Below are 17,314 nucleotides of genomic sequence, written 5' to 3' on the forward strand. Positions count from 1 at the left end.
TTAAATTCATAATTTTTCAGTTCTGTATTTAACTGTATAAATATACTCTACCCTGAGAGTTCAAAAACAGAGAACCAAAGTAAAGGTATGAGGGAAAAAAATCTCAAATTCTGTATTCCTGGCCTGTGTATGTATTTGAATGTGAATGCTGTATTTTTCTTTGTCTGAGAGGCAAATATGAAAATTTCAGCCATCTAAAGTAATTTTAGACTTCTCTATCTGCCTTACCACCCCCATATCCAGTTGATTCACAAAGTCCTGTTAGTTCTTGTTAACTATCTCTCAGTAGCCTCTCTTCATCTCCACTTAACGTCACCATTTTTGCTTCTCTTCTTTGTCTTAAAGAATTATGTAATATTATCTATTATTTAATTCATTTTGGTGACAAGCTCTGTTGTAGGCACTTTTTAATATATATTCTGTGGTTGGTATGAGGTTTGAGTCAGATTTTCTGGAGTTCAGATTTTACCTTGATTATTTGTTTAATTATGTGATCTCAGATAAGTCACTTAACACTTCAGTGATCTCCTACTACCCTTAGGAAATTCTAACTGTATAGGTTTTGCAGAGCTCTCCACAACTAATCCTTACCAACTACGTACTCTAGTTCTCACCTTTCATCATGCTTCCCTCCCTCCCTCTCTACTCTGCAGTTCTTTTACCTCTGAACTGCTCTGTGACTTGAAATGTATCCTTCCCTTACAAAGGAATGCCTGTGTCATTTTGTTTAGTTTTCTTCTACTTTGTCATATCTCAGATTCATCATGACTTTCTCAAAGAGACTTTTTGACCTCCTAGACTAGATAAAATCCCCCTTCTTGTCTATTTTATAGCATCCACAACTTGTCATTTTTTTCTATGTCTTTTATGCTTGACATTACTTACTGAGTGCCTGCCGTTCCCATTAAAGTATGAGTTCCACAAAGTCACCTGCATCCCTGGGATTTAGCGAGAACAATGGTCAATATTTGTTGAAATTGTTTTTATTGAAATGATATTAAATGTGTAAAATCCCCATTTTACAGAAAATGAGACTCTTAGAGAATTTAATAGCTAGCACATAATGGCATAGAACTCAAATCTAAATCTAACTTCATAACCTGTACCTTGCTACACTGCTTCCAACTGTGAGCACTTGGAGAGCAGGTGTTGAGTTTTGATGAACTCTAAATACCTAGCACCTAGTTTAGTACTAGGTACAAGTATAAAGTAGAAATTAAATTACCTGTAATGTCACCACCTAGTATAGCCACTATTATAATATTGGTATATTTCAATCCTTTATGTGCATATATATATAAAACAGATGTGTATAAGTAACTTAAATAATATTTTATAGAATTTTGATCATATTATGCATGATTTTATCTTTGTTAATACACCAGGAACCCAGTTTAGTCAGTATTCTTTGAAAACATTCTTTTATTTTTTTTTTATTTGTGGTAAGCGGGCCTCTCACCGTTGTGGCCTCTCCCGTTGCGGAGCAACAGGCTCCGGACGCGCAGGCTCAGCGACCATGGCTCACAGGCCCAGCTGCTCCGCGGCACGTGGGATCCGCCCGGACGGGGGCACGAACCCGCGTCCCCTGCATCAGCAGGCGGACTCTTAACCGCTGCGCCACCAGGGAAGCCCCTGAAGGATTCTTTTCTAAATTTCTCATAACCACCAACAGTATAAAGAGTCAGTTTCTCTAAACTCTCACCAACCCTGATATTTCTTGGAAAGAATTTTTGCCAAATCCTAAGATAAGGAAAAATCTTATTTCATTATTTTAATTTGTTTCTTTGACTACTTGTGAGGCTGAACATTTCCACATTTTTGTTAGTCGATTATGGTACTACAATTTATGTGTATATCCTTCTATTTTGAATGAGATATTGTTTTGCTTATAAAAATTTCTCTTCATATTGTTAGAAGCATTTTTTCCCAGTTTGTTGTCCTTCTTAAAATTTTGTTTTAGTGTTTTTGATTTATCCAATTTCTAAATTTGTGGAAGTCTTTTCCTTTCCATTGCATTTATATTAAAAAGTCTTTCTTCATCCTGGAATTTTTTTTAAATTTGTATTTTCTTCTAGTTTATATGAACTTAACTTTTTACATTCAACTATTTAGTTATCCTGTGATTTATTTTGGCTTATGCTTTACTTTCTGAAGAAAAAAGTTTCTGACTTCCTGCTTTAAAAATGGTATATCTTATTTTACTAATCAGCTTTCTTGTTCATAGAATTATATCCATATCTACTGGAACTCTTTTTTTCCTGCTCTAGGCTCATTTGGCTACACTTTCGTGTCATAGTATAAATATTTTCCAAATTTGTTGGTAGAATTGAAGGTTAGTAGATTAACTATTAAAAAACAAAATTGATAGTGATACAAAATCATTAAAACATCTTTCTGTTTCAGCTTGGTGTGTGCAGTGAGTTATACAACTCAGGGTGGAGAAAAAATGTATTTTAGAAAATTCTTCAAATTTCAGGTATTGAATACGACAGTGGTAAATAGTGTTTAGATGCCCTTTTTTCCCCTAGGAGATTACTACTATTTATCTGCAGTAAAAACAAGCTCCAAATAAAGCAAATAGCTTAATATTTTTTGATTTGTCTTATTACTAGCAATCTAAAGTTGGCCTAAAGCAAGTTAAATAAAAGCAGAGAAATTATCATTGTGGTTACTAGCAATCTAAAGTTGGACTAAAGTAAGTTAAATAAAAGAGAAATTATCATTGGAAATGTAATGTTTTATCCAGAAAACAATTTGTTGTGTTTTCATGCCTTGACAAAACACAAAAGAATCTAGAAGATGGATAAAATGAGTGTAAAGTCCAGACAAAATAAGTGTAAATAATATCAGATTTCTAAAGAAATATTTAAATGAGAGATTATTGCCTTGGGCTAAGTGGACCAAGCTTCCTTCAGAGACTTCATGAGTCACTGAAATTGTAGTTAGAATTTTTTATTTATACACAATTTTCGAAGTCCATAATCAAAAATAGTTAAAAACCACTGTTTTAATACACGTATGTGTGTAGATAGGGAAATGAGATGACCATATACAGTTATGTAGATCTAGATATGATACTATATATATTTTTCATTCCTCTGTTTGTAAGTGGAAGAAAAAGTACCAGCAATAGGAAGAAAAATTTTGCTTTATTCTGTTGCTTTTGTTATCACTCATCTGTTTAAGATTTTGCATGTCTTTTAAAAGAAAATAAAAGGTTTGATTGCTTATTTCGATAAACATGCTTTGTGAAATATATATAGAGAAATACACAAAAATATATGTGTTCAGTTTAACAAACTATTATGAAGTACAGATCCATATAACTCATGTAACTATTACCCAGTCAAGCAATTACGGTGGCTTTTTTTTTTTTTTTTTTTTTTTTTTTACGGTGGCTTTTTTAAAAATGCATTTGGGATTGTTTTTGTTTTTACAAGAGTACTGCATACCCATTAGAAAAGTCTGTTACAGTTAAAATTGGAAAATGCCTTTGACAAATTTAAGCTCTATAGTTTAAAACAGATAAACAAAATAAATGGTCAAATGATAATAATCTCCTTTGACTGATATGCTTTATTCAACTAGGTTCTCAAACCATTGGATGTGAAAACCAAATTTTACAATGCAGAGGTAAGTGTTGAGCACTTAATGGGATTTCAGGTTCAACATTAAGATCTTATTTGACTAAAATTCTCATGTATTACATTTCTTTTCATAGCAGAGTAAATTGCTGATATGACTGTGAATTACCTGTGAAAAATGAGCATAAAGTTCAATTGAAAGTGAATAATTTCACTGCAGATCTCTTTTAGTCTGCTGTTTTCAACTGACATGAAATCAATATGCCTTGATTTTTATTCTCATTAATTTTGTGAGGCTTTCACCGTCTTTCATTAAATGATTGCCCTGTGCTTCCATTTAATAGTTGTTGTTACCGTCTAAAAACATAAGCAATCTGTTAAATATTTTATAAATGTGGTTGTGATATTACAAAAATTGAAGTGGTAGATCCAACCCTGCAAAGAAGATTTAATATTCACCTAGAAAAATATTAAGTAGAGCTCAGTACATTAAATTCTTTGTCCTGAGAAGTCAGTGTGCCAGCCAGAGTTAGGTTGCTAAGTTGAGTGAATGGTTTGAAATGCTCCTTGGGAGAAACAAATTTGGCAAAACTATAGAAAGAAGTAACTTTTAGAATAGAAGATTATCTTCTTTTCTAACAAAAGAGATAAAATAGAATTTTCCATAAGGAAAAGGTTTTATGGCTTGGATTTCTTTTACAGTTCTATTTTATCCTGGTATCTAGAGGTCCAGAAAAAGCAGATTTCCTAATGGGCCTTTTACTCCCCCAAAATCATGTGTTTCATATCACAGTGATAAACTCAAAGATATTCAAATGCAGTATTTTGAATGAAAATTTTGTCTATTACTCCAAAACCAGGTGATCAGAAATTTGTAGTCACATGTCAAATTTGATACATATTTTTACCATCAGCATCTGAATTTTTATTCACTATAAAGTTTGTACTACAGCTGGGCATGCTAAGACATCTAAGATAAGGAACCTAACCTTAAAGTAAAAACCTATTAGGAGAAATGAAAAAAGCGCATAAAATAACAAAAGTAAAATAACAAAAGTAACAAAAGTAACATAAAATAACAAAAATAACAAAAGTAAAAGTACTTCTACAAAAGTAAAAGTAACAAAAAATAACAAAAGTAAAATAACAAAAGTAACTAGTATAGTATATAGTGAGATTAAAGAGCATGGCGCAAAAAGATGTGCTACAGGAACTCAGGGGATGAGATTTTGGAGTAGTCTAAAGAAGCTTCATGGAAAAGGAAGAGACTGCATCAGTGTCTAGAAGGAATGGGTGTTAGAAACATCTAAGTGTCAGAGCAGTGAAGGCATTCCAAGCCGAGTTGGAAATACAAGTGGAACATATAGTATGTAGTGAAGAGTATACGTATTTGATGCGAGGATACAGTCTCATCAAGGAGATAACTAGATGTTTAAAGGCACGTATAGGAAGGCACATATTAAACTATTTCAGGTTTTCTTTGTTGAAGTATGGTGGTACATTAAGATACTTGTCAAGTAGTTTTATCACACCAATATTCAGAGTGAGTTGCAAGTTGTTTTTTAAATTGCTAGTTATTCCATAAATAACATAAAAGTAATATACTCCCCCAAAAGAAAGGAAAAAACCCAAAGTCCACCACACTAAAAAGTAATTGGTTCTTCATTAACCCATATTCTCTTTCAGTCTTTACTCATTTATATATAATATTCTGTTTTTATAATCATAGTAACAATTTTGTTTGCTTTTTCAGTTAACATTAAGTATAGACATAATTTTTAGTCTAAACTTTGCCAACAAACTTCAGCTAAAAAATTTTAGTAAAATTCTGAACTTTTGAAAATAGACATTTTTTTAAAAATGAGGAGTGAACAAATAGCATTTAGGATCTCTCTAAGATATTTGGTATTACCTATTAGGCAAACAGATACTGTTCTGCCTGTAACATGAAGCAGATTCTATGGACTCCATCTAGGAAATTCAGGTAAATTGTAGGAGTTAGTTAACCACACTGATATCAGTAGTTTATTTTTATTACACTATGCCATAGTCCTTACACAACAACTGTTATTAGCCCCACATTTGTCTCAAACATGTTTTTTATGCTGCTTCTAAAAATTCTAATACTGCGTGAATCACCTAAAGGAAAACAAGTTTTGTGAGAAACTTTGTTGTAGTCTTCTAATATAAGAAAGCCTTGTAAAAAAAAAAAAATTGGTGACATTAGAAGCTAGGTGTCAAACCTTTTGTCACAGCTCCATGCCAGGTACTGAAGAGAAATAAATATAAACTGAACATCTTCCCAGTCCTCACGGTACTTAGATCTAGTGAAGGAGACTGACATGACATAAATACAGTGTAAGCATACCCGCCCACCCCGATCATAAGTGTACTTATTCTCTGGAAACATAGGTGAAAAAGATTTCCAGCTATGTGTTTGATGAAAGAGCTGACATTTGAGATGGCCCTTGGTAAATAAGTAGCTTTAGCAATATATATGTGAAAAAAAGACAAACTGAAATCTGTTAACTCTCAGTTGTCTGAAGTGGTCTAGCCCAGCATTCCCTGAAGTGTGATCAGTGGAACTGTAGTCACCCAAGATCCTCCTTGAAAAAATGATTCCATTATTAGATAAATTTAAAAGAAGCTATACAGTGTATATCTATTCTGAATGTGGCAGATAGTATATACCCAACCTAAGTAATCTATGAAGAAGTTACAAAGTGAGTAAAGAATTTATAGAACTAGAAAGGCATGGAATATACCTCTCTCCCCCAAGATATGCCCTTGAATATTTGCTCCTGTTTAAGTATTCACCTATAGTGTTCTTCTCTATTCATTTAACCTTAGCAGTTTCACCTTTTTAGAAGAATGATTTGTCATATTTCTTTGTATTACTTTCTGTTTACTTCCTTGTTTTACTAATGCTGTCTTGTTTAGTAAATTAAAAAAAATGCAGAAATGCATTTTATTTTAAAGTTAGTTATTCTTTTTTTTTAACATTTAATCTGATTTTTCTAATTTTTCTTTTTTATTTTTCCATTAGAGTGACCTCAGTTCTGTGGTAATTTGATTTTTTATTATAAATTTATATGCTTTTCTTACTTACCACTTTTTGACTCTGCCTAATTAATCTCTCTTTACAAAACATAGTGGAAAAACAAAGTTAGTTGTGGATATACTTAGTGACTTCAAAAATATGTATATAATTTGTACTTTTTATGTTGATCATCTTATTCTATGGGAAAAAATACATCAAAGATTAAATTGGCATATTGAAACAATTATATTCTTATTTTTAGTGTGTTTCCTGTAGCTGTTTTTAAAAAGAGGCGTGTTAACCTTGTTTAAAATAGCCTCGGGATTTTCAACCTCTTAATATAAAATATCCTACTATACTTCAATTCTTTGAGTAAACTGTGTAGTTGAAATTCATCTTCAAATGAGCAGTGGTTTTAGTTTTAAGTCTGGGTCAGGTAAAGATGGCCCTTTGACAACAGTAAACAGAAGAAAATTAAATTTTCCCACGTTGACTAAAATCATATTTTCAAATTTCTATTTAATATAAGCAGCATTTGCTTATAACACAATATATACATGATAAAAACATCAACTGCCTTAGCACTGAATTCTTATCTTAATTTTTTAAATGTCAAGTTATTTCATGCTAACTGTTCAAACTAGCTTAATTTTCCATTATGCAGCTTGTTTTTCTTTCATTTTATCTAAGCTCTTCTAAACTTATGCAGAAATTGCATTTTTAAATTTGAAATGTGGGTCTATGGTGTTTTTTTTTAAAGCAATGGATCGATGGGATATTTTTTTTTGAGAAAAAGTAACAGAATAATGCCTTTGAATGTGTACTTCTTTTAAACTGATAAATCGTATTTCTGTTTTCATTAGAGCACATTTGCCAAGGACTAAAGAATCTGTTTTGTTTTAGATAATAATACATTAAATTATAACTTCATCATTATATTTTTGCAAATGATTTCTACTTTCCTGGATTTAGTGTTAAAATAGCTCATAAGTGCCAAAAATTTTTGGTCATAGTTTACTTTATTTCTGTATATATATTACTATAAAACTTCTGAATAAAATAATTCTAGAATATCCTTAGTATACCATTTTATGTATAGTTTTTTATCAGAAATGAGCCAAGTTTTCTGTTATCCTCCAATATATACCCCCCAAAATAACCAAATAGCATAAAAAGAAGAATGTTTAACGTAAATAATTAGGGAATTTAAAATATTATGTAAAAGTACATATGTAAGTTACCCATTGACTGAAATAACTGCTGTATAGCACCAGTTTTCACTAAGACCACAAAATACCTTTTGTTTGATTTAAAAACTTAAAGATTTCAAGTATAATTCACATATATTTTTGCTCTAAATATGCATTTTCAATGAACCAAGAAATCACTAATGACTACTTAAAAAAATGCTTTAATTAAAAAGTTAAATTCTTATAAGATTATAAAATAGATTATTTGCTATACTATCTAAATTGAAGTAACATGAAAATTGAACTTAATAAATTATGCTGGAATATTATAACAAAGACCTAATTATCTTAACACATCTCTGAAATGATAGGTGCACAGGTAAATTCATTATACTAAATTGCATTTTCACATTTTAATGACTTACTAGAAAATTTAAGATATATGTAAATGAAATTCCAGTTAAGCATTTTTGGATATCAATACAAAAAATATTATAGTTATCCCCCATCCATTGTTTGACAACTTACCAGTTGACTAACACTTGACTTTGCCCCTGTGAATTATGTTAGGAGGACAATTTCTTTTCTTGCATTAATTATGATAACTTTGATTTGCAGGCATGAACTAATCACATTTGTGGTTAATGTTTTTTCCTTCATATAAATCAGATATTGTTGTGGTGGTAAAGTACTTTAAACACCAGCATACTTTGGTGGATTTTTCTTTCATATTTTCAGACTGATGAAGTATTTCTTGAAGCCCAGATTCAGAACATTACAACCTCACCCATGTTTATGGAGAAAGTTTCATTGGAGCCATCTATAATGTACAATGTAGCAGAATTAAATTCAGTCAACCAAGCTGGAGAATGGTAAATATGGATTATGAAGTGTTTGCTTTTATTTTGAAAGATATGAACTTTTCTAACATTGTTACTCTTGGGTGGTTTAAAATTTTTTTTAAGGGATAGACATTATTTTATTAGAGAAGTTTTAAATTCACAGAAAAATTGACCAGAAAGCACAGCATTCCCACATGCCCTCCTCCCCACTTACAGGATCCCCTGTTATTTACATCCTGTTTAATGTGGCACTTTTTTTTTTTTTTCCTTTTTTTGCGGTACGCGGGCCTCTCACTGTTGTGGCCTCTCCCATTGCGGAGCACAGGCTCCAGACGCGCAGGCTCAGCGGCCATGGCTCACGGGCCCAGCCGCTCTGCGGCATGTGGGATCTTCCCGGACCGGGGCACGAACCTGCGTCCCCTGCATCGGCAGGCGGACTCTCAACCACTGCGAAAGTTTGTTTTTGTTTGGTTTTTGTTTTTTGGGTTTTTTTTTTTGCGGTACACGGGCCTCTCACTGTTGTGGCTTCTCCCGTTGCGGAGCACAGGCTCCAGACGCGCAGGCTCAGCGGCCATGGCTCACGGGCCCAGACGCTCCGCGGCATGTGGGATCTTCCCGGACCGGCACGAACCCGCGTCCCCTGCATCGGCAGGTGGACTCTCAACCCCTGCGCCCAGGGAAGCCCCCCAATGTGGCACATTTTTTACAGGCGATGAACTAATACTGATACTTATTATTAACTGAAGTCCATAGTTTACATTAGGGTTCACTCTTTGTGTTGTGCATTCTGTGGGTTTTGACCAATGTGGTGACACGTAGCCATCCTGACTGTAGGATATAAAAGTTTCACTGCCCTAAAAATCTATGGTCCACCTGTTCAGCCCTCCCTTCACATGAAAATAAGATCCTAGCCATTTGTACTTGAAGCACTTATTCTTTTAAATTTTTATAAAAATTCAGTGAGATAAATATGGAACATTTCATCCTTATCCTGCAAATGATAAAACTGAGGCATTGTAAGAAATGATGGAGAAGTTAGAAGGGGTAAGAGTAAGCAGTGAGTTTTAAGGAGTATTCTCTTAACATCAAAAGGAGTGAGGATAGGAATAGATGATTTAATTTTTCATGAAAATGAAATACACATCTTTATAGGTAACTTAGAAAAAGAAGAATAAATAAATGTAGGGTTGATATTAATATGGATAAGAAGGTAATAGCTGGAGAAAGTACCTGATTTTAATAATCAAGAATGAAAAATTTACTTTTACTTATTATGGGTCTTACAGTAAAATTCATAGCCTCTCATACTCCCACAGAGGAAAACAATAATTTTCCACTCTTTTCCTGATCTTTAATTAATTTTGAAAAATCATTAGTTTAGAATAGTATGTTTCTTTTTATTCTAAACTATTTGCTTTCATAATTTTAGAGAAGAGACAGGATACTTAAGGTTCTGATTTCTATTGCTTTTTTTCAGTTAGTCGATGTATATCCAATGCTTCAGGTAATATATTGCATTATATTATAAAGAATCTCAAGATTTTCCGTATCAACTGAAAAAAATAAAGAAAAATAAGTCCTCTCAGTACAAGTCCTTTTCATTGTGTTGAAACCACCGACCTGTTGTATTCTGGATCTTTAGATGGTAAATCATTCGGTTCCTGTCCAAAGGAACAATCACAGCTATAGTTTTTCTTCTAAAAGGTTCTAGAGAATTTTTTCCATCTCTATCTCCACCCCACAGTGTAACTACATTTGGGTCAAGAGCATATCTGCAGCCAATGGATACACGCCAGTACTTGTACTGCCTAAAACCCAAGAAGGAGTTTGCAGAAAAAGCAGGCATCATTAAGGGAGTAACGGTAATTGGAAAATTGGATATAGTATGGAAAACAAATCTAGGTGAAAGGGGAAGATTACAGACCAGCCAACTTCAAAGAATGGTGAGTCTAGAAAAAACACTGATGGGGGTTTTGGTGTATGGTGTGCAGATAGTTAGAACAACTTAAATTTTCCTAGGTCTGTCACTAAAAATCAGAGCACTATAAAAGACATTGATATTACTGGAGAATAAAAGACTAATAATTTCACCGATATCTAGGTAGAAAATTGGTATTGATATGAATGGGAAATTTTCAAATGTTAATTTATGCATTATACATGGTTTTTTACTTTACCAAATTAAAATAACTGCATATCAGTTGTTTCCCCCTGTGGTAATTTGTCCTCACCGTTATCTGACTTCCACTATATTAAAGTTTTCTTTTCTTGCAATGTCTTGGAACTCTTGGGCTTATACTACATTTATCTACTCAGTTCATACCTTTTTTAAAGATATTTAAAATGTGGGTCATCTGAAACTCAGGTGAGTCCCACTCAAATTATCTTGTAAACATAGGTTGGATATTTTACCTAATTTCTACTCCGAGAGTATGGATAAGCTACCAGCCTTCTTTTTCTTGTGCTAGTGAGAATATACTACAGAATCATCTGTTTATACTGAATATCACCTACTGTGATATATTCTAAAATTTACTTTTCTTTTACTGTTTGAGGTAAAAATTGAAAAAAAAAGAGAGAGATTATCACTGGGCCTATTTTTAAATATAGCCATTAGCTATCATCCTGCCATGGCATGTTGATTCTGTTGTCTGTCCCTGCCAGTGTGTCTTGTGAACAGACATGATTTTCTTCTTGGATCATTTCAGTGACCTTCCTTTTCCTGTTTTACCTACGAAGAGTTGCGTATGTATAAGCTACAGTATCTTTGGAAAAGTATCCCTTTAAGATCAGACCCCCTGAAATTCCTTTACTATTTACCTGTGAGATTCATTTTAACTCTACTAAACATGGAGTAATTATAACAAAAACAGTCGGGGTCTGTAGTGCTATGCTGTAGGCAGTAGCAGCAAAAGAAGTTAGAATGACTGTGGTACCCTCACTAAAATGGAAAGGTTTTGTAATAGATGTATGTTAACTGTATTGCTTTTTCTCTTAGGCTCCAGGTTATGGAGATGTTAGGTTGTCTTTGGAGGCAATCCCAGATACTGTAAACCTAGAAGAACCTTTTCATATTACTTGTAAAATAACAAACTGCAGGTAATGCCAGTATTTGTGGATGGATGTCCTTTCTTCCTTACCTACTTGAGAGAATTTTAAAATCTTTTAAATATGCTACCTCCTTGTAAGTTTCCTCTTGCCGTATAGTCTTCTCTGACGTTGACATTGAATACTGTAAAGTTCTTCATCTGGTAGCTGTATATTACATATTTTAGAGGTCCTACTGTATTAGGCATTTTTTGTATTTTGTTTCCGTACCTATGAGGTAGGTATTAATTATTCACATTCTTTGCAAGAGAAAGCCAATTCAGAGGATGTGGCTTATTCACTCTCAGAGAGCTAGAAAAGATGGGATCAGAATCTGAAACCGGGTGTATTTGACTTCAAAGTCCATGTTCTTTTCCTCGTTTACACACTTCAGATTACTAAAACATGAACTAGCAGTTTCTTATGGAATAATACATTATAGATTTACTGTAATAAGATAGATTTTTCTGAGCCATACTTATACCTGACCTGTATCTTAAGTATTAAGAAAGTTAGAAGTGGTTATGAATTTAATATAGGGGATAACCATAGATTGGAAAACAGGGCTTTGATAATAGAGTATAATCTAGCTATTGCGAAGCAAAGAGCACAGGGCTTTGAAGCCAGAAAAACCTAGGATTAAATCCCAGTCCTATCACTTTTCTACTACTTGTATTACTACTTGGTATGTATTATTAATTGGGGCATTTTGATAATATTGCAATGATGAATCCCTATTCTTAGTCCAAATGTATAATCCTTTTTAATTCTATATCCCTTACAACTTTGTATTAGGGAGATAAGAAGTATTCATCCTTCAGAATTACAAAAATACCTACTTCCCCTGTGAAGCTTCCTAGACCCTCCCGTGCACAATCATCCTTTTCTCTGTCATAGCAAATTGTAATATAGTTTTTTAGTGGTATTAATATATTGCTATAATCATTAGTCTCTTCCTCACTGAATTGTGAATAATTCAAGAAAAGGGATCATGTCTTACCCAGCATTATAAATGCAGTGCCTGCCACATCATAGGAGCTCAGTAGACAACACACACAGGATAAAGACCCTGTGCATATAGGGTGTGCTTTTGGATTTTTGGTTTGTTTTGCATTTTTGAGTTGTAACAAATCAGTTATTGACCAAATGACAAAGTGCTGTAATAAAGTTTATTTGGGTATTCACTTTACCTTTTGGCGATTCAAGTAAGTTTTCTAAAAAGCACTTGCTTCTTAGATATTTAGTTTCCTCATCTATAAAAATAGGATTTCGACTTCCCCCAACACACAAAGACACATACACACAACATACACTTACCGGAGTTTTGTGAAACGTAACGAGAAAATTCATGCATTGCACCTAAACTGGTCTGTGGCACACAGTGAACATTTCAAATTCGGCGGGGGCGGGAGATGGAGACATATAAAAGCTAAATATCATTAAATCAACATGTCTAAAAATCAAGTTTGAGTTTAAAATTAAATAAGTATTTAAAATGTGGAGCCAACTCCAAGGAGAAAAAAATAGCTTTAAAGAGTTGAAAACAAGTCATGAATGGTGGTAGAGTAGCAGACCGTTTTCATTATGAGCCTTTTGGTTTTGGTTTTGGTTTTAAAAACAATGTGCATACTTTCATTAAAAGTTTTTTTTTAATCTTAAGCTTAAGTTGAACTGGTGGTATCAATTATAAGCAGAGGTAGTCTTTTCGTGTTAATTGAACATCTGAATAGTTTTACTTAGAAATCTTGCCATTTTCTATGTTATCTGCATGGTAAAGGAACATAGATTAAATAGAAAAAGCACTGGACCAGACTCAGTTTATCTTTTTCTTTCCTGTAGAGTGCCCTACAGAAATAGGAAGGATGCATAGCAACAAGATTAGACACAGATGTCTGGACATCTTCCAGAGAAATGGCAAAACTGTTAACAGATCAGCACCAGGGAGCCAGTGTTCAATAACAGAACCAGAAAGACTACACCCAGACAGGCAGATTAGTCTCAGTGTCACTGTAAATCCCAGAAGACACCATCTCCTTTCATTTTCCTGATTCTACCTTAAGTGACATAAAAATATGATAGCTTTTCATTTGTTCCTGGTTTTCTGTTGGACATCCAGAAAAGAAATTCACCCACAATAGTGGAAGAAATATTGCAGTACCTTTTTGTGAAAGGAACAAGATTTATTCCTGTTTTTCTGATTCCTCCAGCAGTGAAAGGACGATGGATCTCGTTTTGGAAATGTGCAATACCAGTTCTATCCACTGGTGTGGCATTTCAGGAAGACAGCTTGGAAAGCTCCATCCAAGTTCCTCTCTCTGCCTTGCCCTCACTCTACTGTCTTCAGTACAGGGGCTGCAAGTATGCTCTCTTTTCAATAATTTTGGTATTTGGGGGCTATTAATCCATAGTCATTTATTATATCCATTCTTTCTCTGGTCATTACCAATGAATGAAAACTTAGGTCTATATGTTTCTCTCAATAGAGTGTCTCCGGCTTAAGACTAACAGACACGTTCTTAAAGAGAACATATGAATATGATGACATCGCACAAGTCTGCGTGGTATCTTCGGCCATTAAAGTGGAAAGCTGAAGAAAATTTCCAATGTTACGCTTGTCATTGAGTTTCCCAGAACTTTCTGTATTTTTGTCACTTTTGTAAAATGATCAAGTCAACAGTAAAAATAAGTATATATTATTTAAATTTCTTTCCTGTAAAACAGTTAAAATATTTGTTTTGAAAAGAACCATTTACTGATTTTATCTTGTGAGTTACAGTCTAGATGAACATTTGTATACTTTCCACACATATGCTATTTTGTTTCATTTTAAATGACCATTGGACTTTGTTCTCCAAAAGCTCTATATTTGAGGCCATTTGTCCCTAGCAGGTATCTTGAATAATGGTCAGCAAACTTTTCATGTAAAGGGTCAGATACTACATATTTTAGATCTTGCAGTCCATGTGGTTTCTATTGAAAATGCTCAACTCTGCTGTTATAGTGCAAAAGCAGCCAGTAGGCAAAAATTGCACAGCAGCGTTTACAAAAACAGACAGCTGGCCAGATTTGGTCTGCGGGCCGTAGTTTGCTGATCTCAATCTAGAAGATACAGTTGTTTCTTAAAATTTTAGAATTCTTATCATACTTTACTTAGAAGTATTTCCGTTAACCCCCGTTTTTTCCGTCAGTCAATAAAAAAAGTTTAAAATAACCGGGGTGGTCCTCATGTAATCTTGTATTTGCTAACACAATATGAGTTTTTCTAGTTGTTTTCAAAATTATTGTATTGGTATCTGTGTTTGTGTGTACATACAAACACACATGTCTAAGTTTCAGTTACTAACAGCAGATCAGAATTGGTTTTATTTCTTAAATTGTTGATTACTCTGTTAACTAAGAAGTCTGATAATTTTCTAATTCTAAGCCAAAAAAGTCCTGTTTTTTTTTCCCCATTGAAAAATAAGCCACTTATTTTCATAAGGATTAAAGGATTTCCAGCTTCTGATACTTGCTTTTGAACTCTACATCATGTATTAATATTACAAAACTTTCTATCTCTGCATGTAATCACACTAATTTACTTATGCCATATACAAAACAATGAGAAAGTTAAGACTATAAACAACTTTACAGCATGAATGTAATAAAAGTTTCAATATTTTGAAAACAAAAGCTAATACTGTTAAATAAAACTTATTTTGCTAAGTTGAAATTCAAGGATGTATATATAATTGCTTACATGTAAAGAGTGCATAAAGTCAAATACAAAAGTTGGTTTTTCTTAAATGCATTAATTATTTATTGCCATGACAAACTGTTTGGTCCAAAATGAAAGCTATATTCAGAATGAGATTTGCCCTTAAATTAGAGAGGTAATCAATGAAATGTCTGTGCAAAATAAAGTGCAAGCAGTATAAAATTGAAGTCTGTGTTTCCTCCAAAATGAGTACAATTCATTAAATGATGAAATAAGACTTTATAGCCACTGCACTGGGTACTGCGATAACTTTTCAAGCATCTTCTCGTGACTGAACCTTCTGTTTCATTCTGTTTCAAATTTTAAAAGTAACATACAATGGTCACTTGGAATCTGCTATATAATTTGACTTATAATTACAAAGACTCCTTTTATAAGCAATACCTAGATACATAATGTTCCTTCTTTAAGTAAAGGTTAGAAAATGTCATCTTAGAAAGGATGTTTAAACCATGTTATAAAAATTAGCTAAACAATTTGGTACATTAAGTGGAAATGTCATTTGTGTAAAAAGGACATTGTAAATTTTACATAGCATCATAACAGCTACAGCTACTATAATGAAAAGTGGTTAATGGAAGTCAGTTATTCCTAAGTAGAATGTATATAAAGATTTACTTTAATGCTCTCTTGTTTCAGACAAGCAAAATAACTTTTGGAGCACTGTTTATCATTTTAAGAGTAGCTAACACGATACAGCTACACAAAACCTTCTTGCAATAGCGTGCAATGCAGTAATTCCAAAGTGATGAAAGTACTTAAAAAGCAAAAATGGCTTGAATAGAATGGAAATCCAGGTAAGTGGACAGATTATCTAGGTTTAATTTGTTATGGATGGTATATTAGAAGAGAAACAAACTAGAAGGATGAAATGGAATACACCAATTCGCATTACTTCATGTAAAAAGAATGGCTACCTTAACTACAGATATTAGTAAATCAAAACATTTGTTTTAAACTGTTTTTTCTTATAATGTCTTCAATTTTGGTATCAAAGTAATGGTGAAATAAAATGAGTTGGGAAGTGTTTCTGTTTTCTGGAAGAGATTGTGTAGAATTGGTATTAAATGTTTGGTAGAATTCACCATTGAAACTGGGCCTGTATCTTTCTTTTCCGGAGGATATCTTTATTTCTTCAGTGAGCTTTGGTAGTTTGCATCTTACAAGGAATTTGTCTGTTTCATCTAAGTTGTTAAATACATGGATGTAAAGTTGGTCATAGTATTTTCTAATAATCTTTTTAATGTCTACAGGGTCAGCAGTGATATCCCCTCTTTGACTTCTGATACTGTTGATTCATATTTTCTCTATTTTCCTAGTCAGTTAGAGGCTTACCAATTTTACTTATTTGAAAGCATTTTTAATATGCTCAAGATAGTTATGCTAGGAACCTTTTCTTACTCAACACTGGATAAGAGTGTTTTTTGGGGTTTTTTTGGCCGTGCCGCACAGCTTGTGGGATCTTAATACCCTGACCAGGGATTTGAACCTGGGCCCTCAGCAGTGAAAGCACTGAGCCTTAACCACTGGACCACCAGGGAATTCCCAAGAGTGACTAACTTTTAATTAAGGATCAACTTTGCTTTTTTTTTTCACAGTCATCACTTTCCTATGATTAGTTAGTACTTTATTCTGTGTAACATTTGAACACCAGGATCTGAATTTAACTTCATGAAAATTTAAGTTGATTTAGATGCAATATAGGAGACTTAATTCAGAAGGCTCAGCTTAGATTTAAGTCCCGCTCTGCTCTGACCAGAACTGTAGGTTCATGTAGCTCTTCCTTGTAGTCTGAACCCAGGCAGTTAGGTGTC

General features: G+C 33.3%; 1 protein-coding gene across 4 annotated transcripts in view; it reads left to right on the forward strand.

The window, feature by feature from the left end:
* The window catches only part of TRAPPC13 (trafficking protein particle complex subunit 13), a 35,798-nt gene extending 19,376 nt beyond the window's left edge, over nucleotides 1-16,422 (forward strand). For 2 of the 4 annotated variants that reach the window (XM_060143012.1, XM_060143014.1), the window contains 8 exons: nucleotides 2,404-2,476; nucleotides 3,589-3,633; nucleotides 6,631-6,648; nucleotides 8,553-8,686; nucleotides 10,401-10,599; nucleotides 11,655-11,755; nucleotides 13,951-14,101; nucleotides 14,227-16,422. In XM_060143012.1, the coding sequence (XP_059998995.1) occupies nucleotides 2,404-2,476; nucleotides 3,589-3,633; nucleotides 6,631-6,648; nucleotides 8,553-8,686; nucleotides 10,401-10,599; nucleotides 11,655-11,755; nucleotides 13,951-14,101; nucleotides 14,227-14,334 (829 nt within the window). In that variant the 3' untranslated portion in view covers nucleotides 14,335-16,422. The remainder of the gene's footprint in view (nucleotides 1-2,403; nucleotides 2,477-3,588; nucleotides 3,634-6,630; nucleotides 6,649-8,552; nucleotides 8,687-10,400; nucleotides 10,600-11,654; nucleotides 11,756-13,950; nucleotides 14,102-14,226) is intronic. The other 2 variants (XM_060143013.1, XM_060143015.1) reach the window with 1 other exon arrangement.
* The last annotated feature ends 892 nt before the right edge of the window (nucleotides 16,423-17,314 follow it).

This window comes from Lagenorhynchus albirostris, chromosome 3 (genome assembly GCF_949774975.1).
Source record: "Lagenorhynchus albirostris chromosome 3, mLagAlb1.1, whole genome shotgun sequence".
NCBI lineage: Eukaryota > Metazoa > Chordata > Mammalia > Artiodactyla > Delphinidae > Lagenorhynchus > Lagenorhynchus albirostris.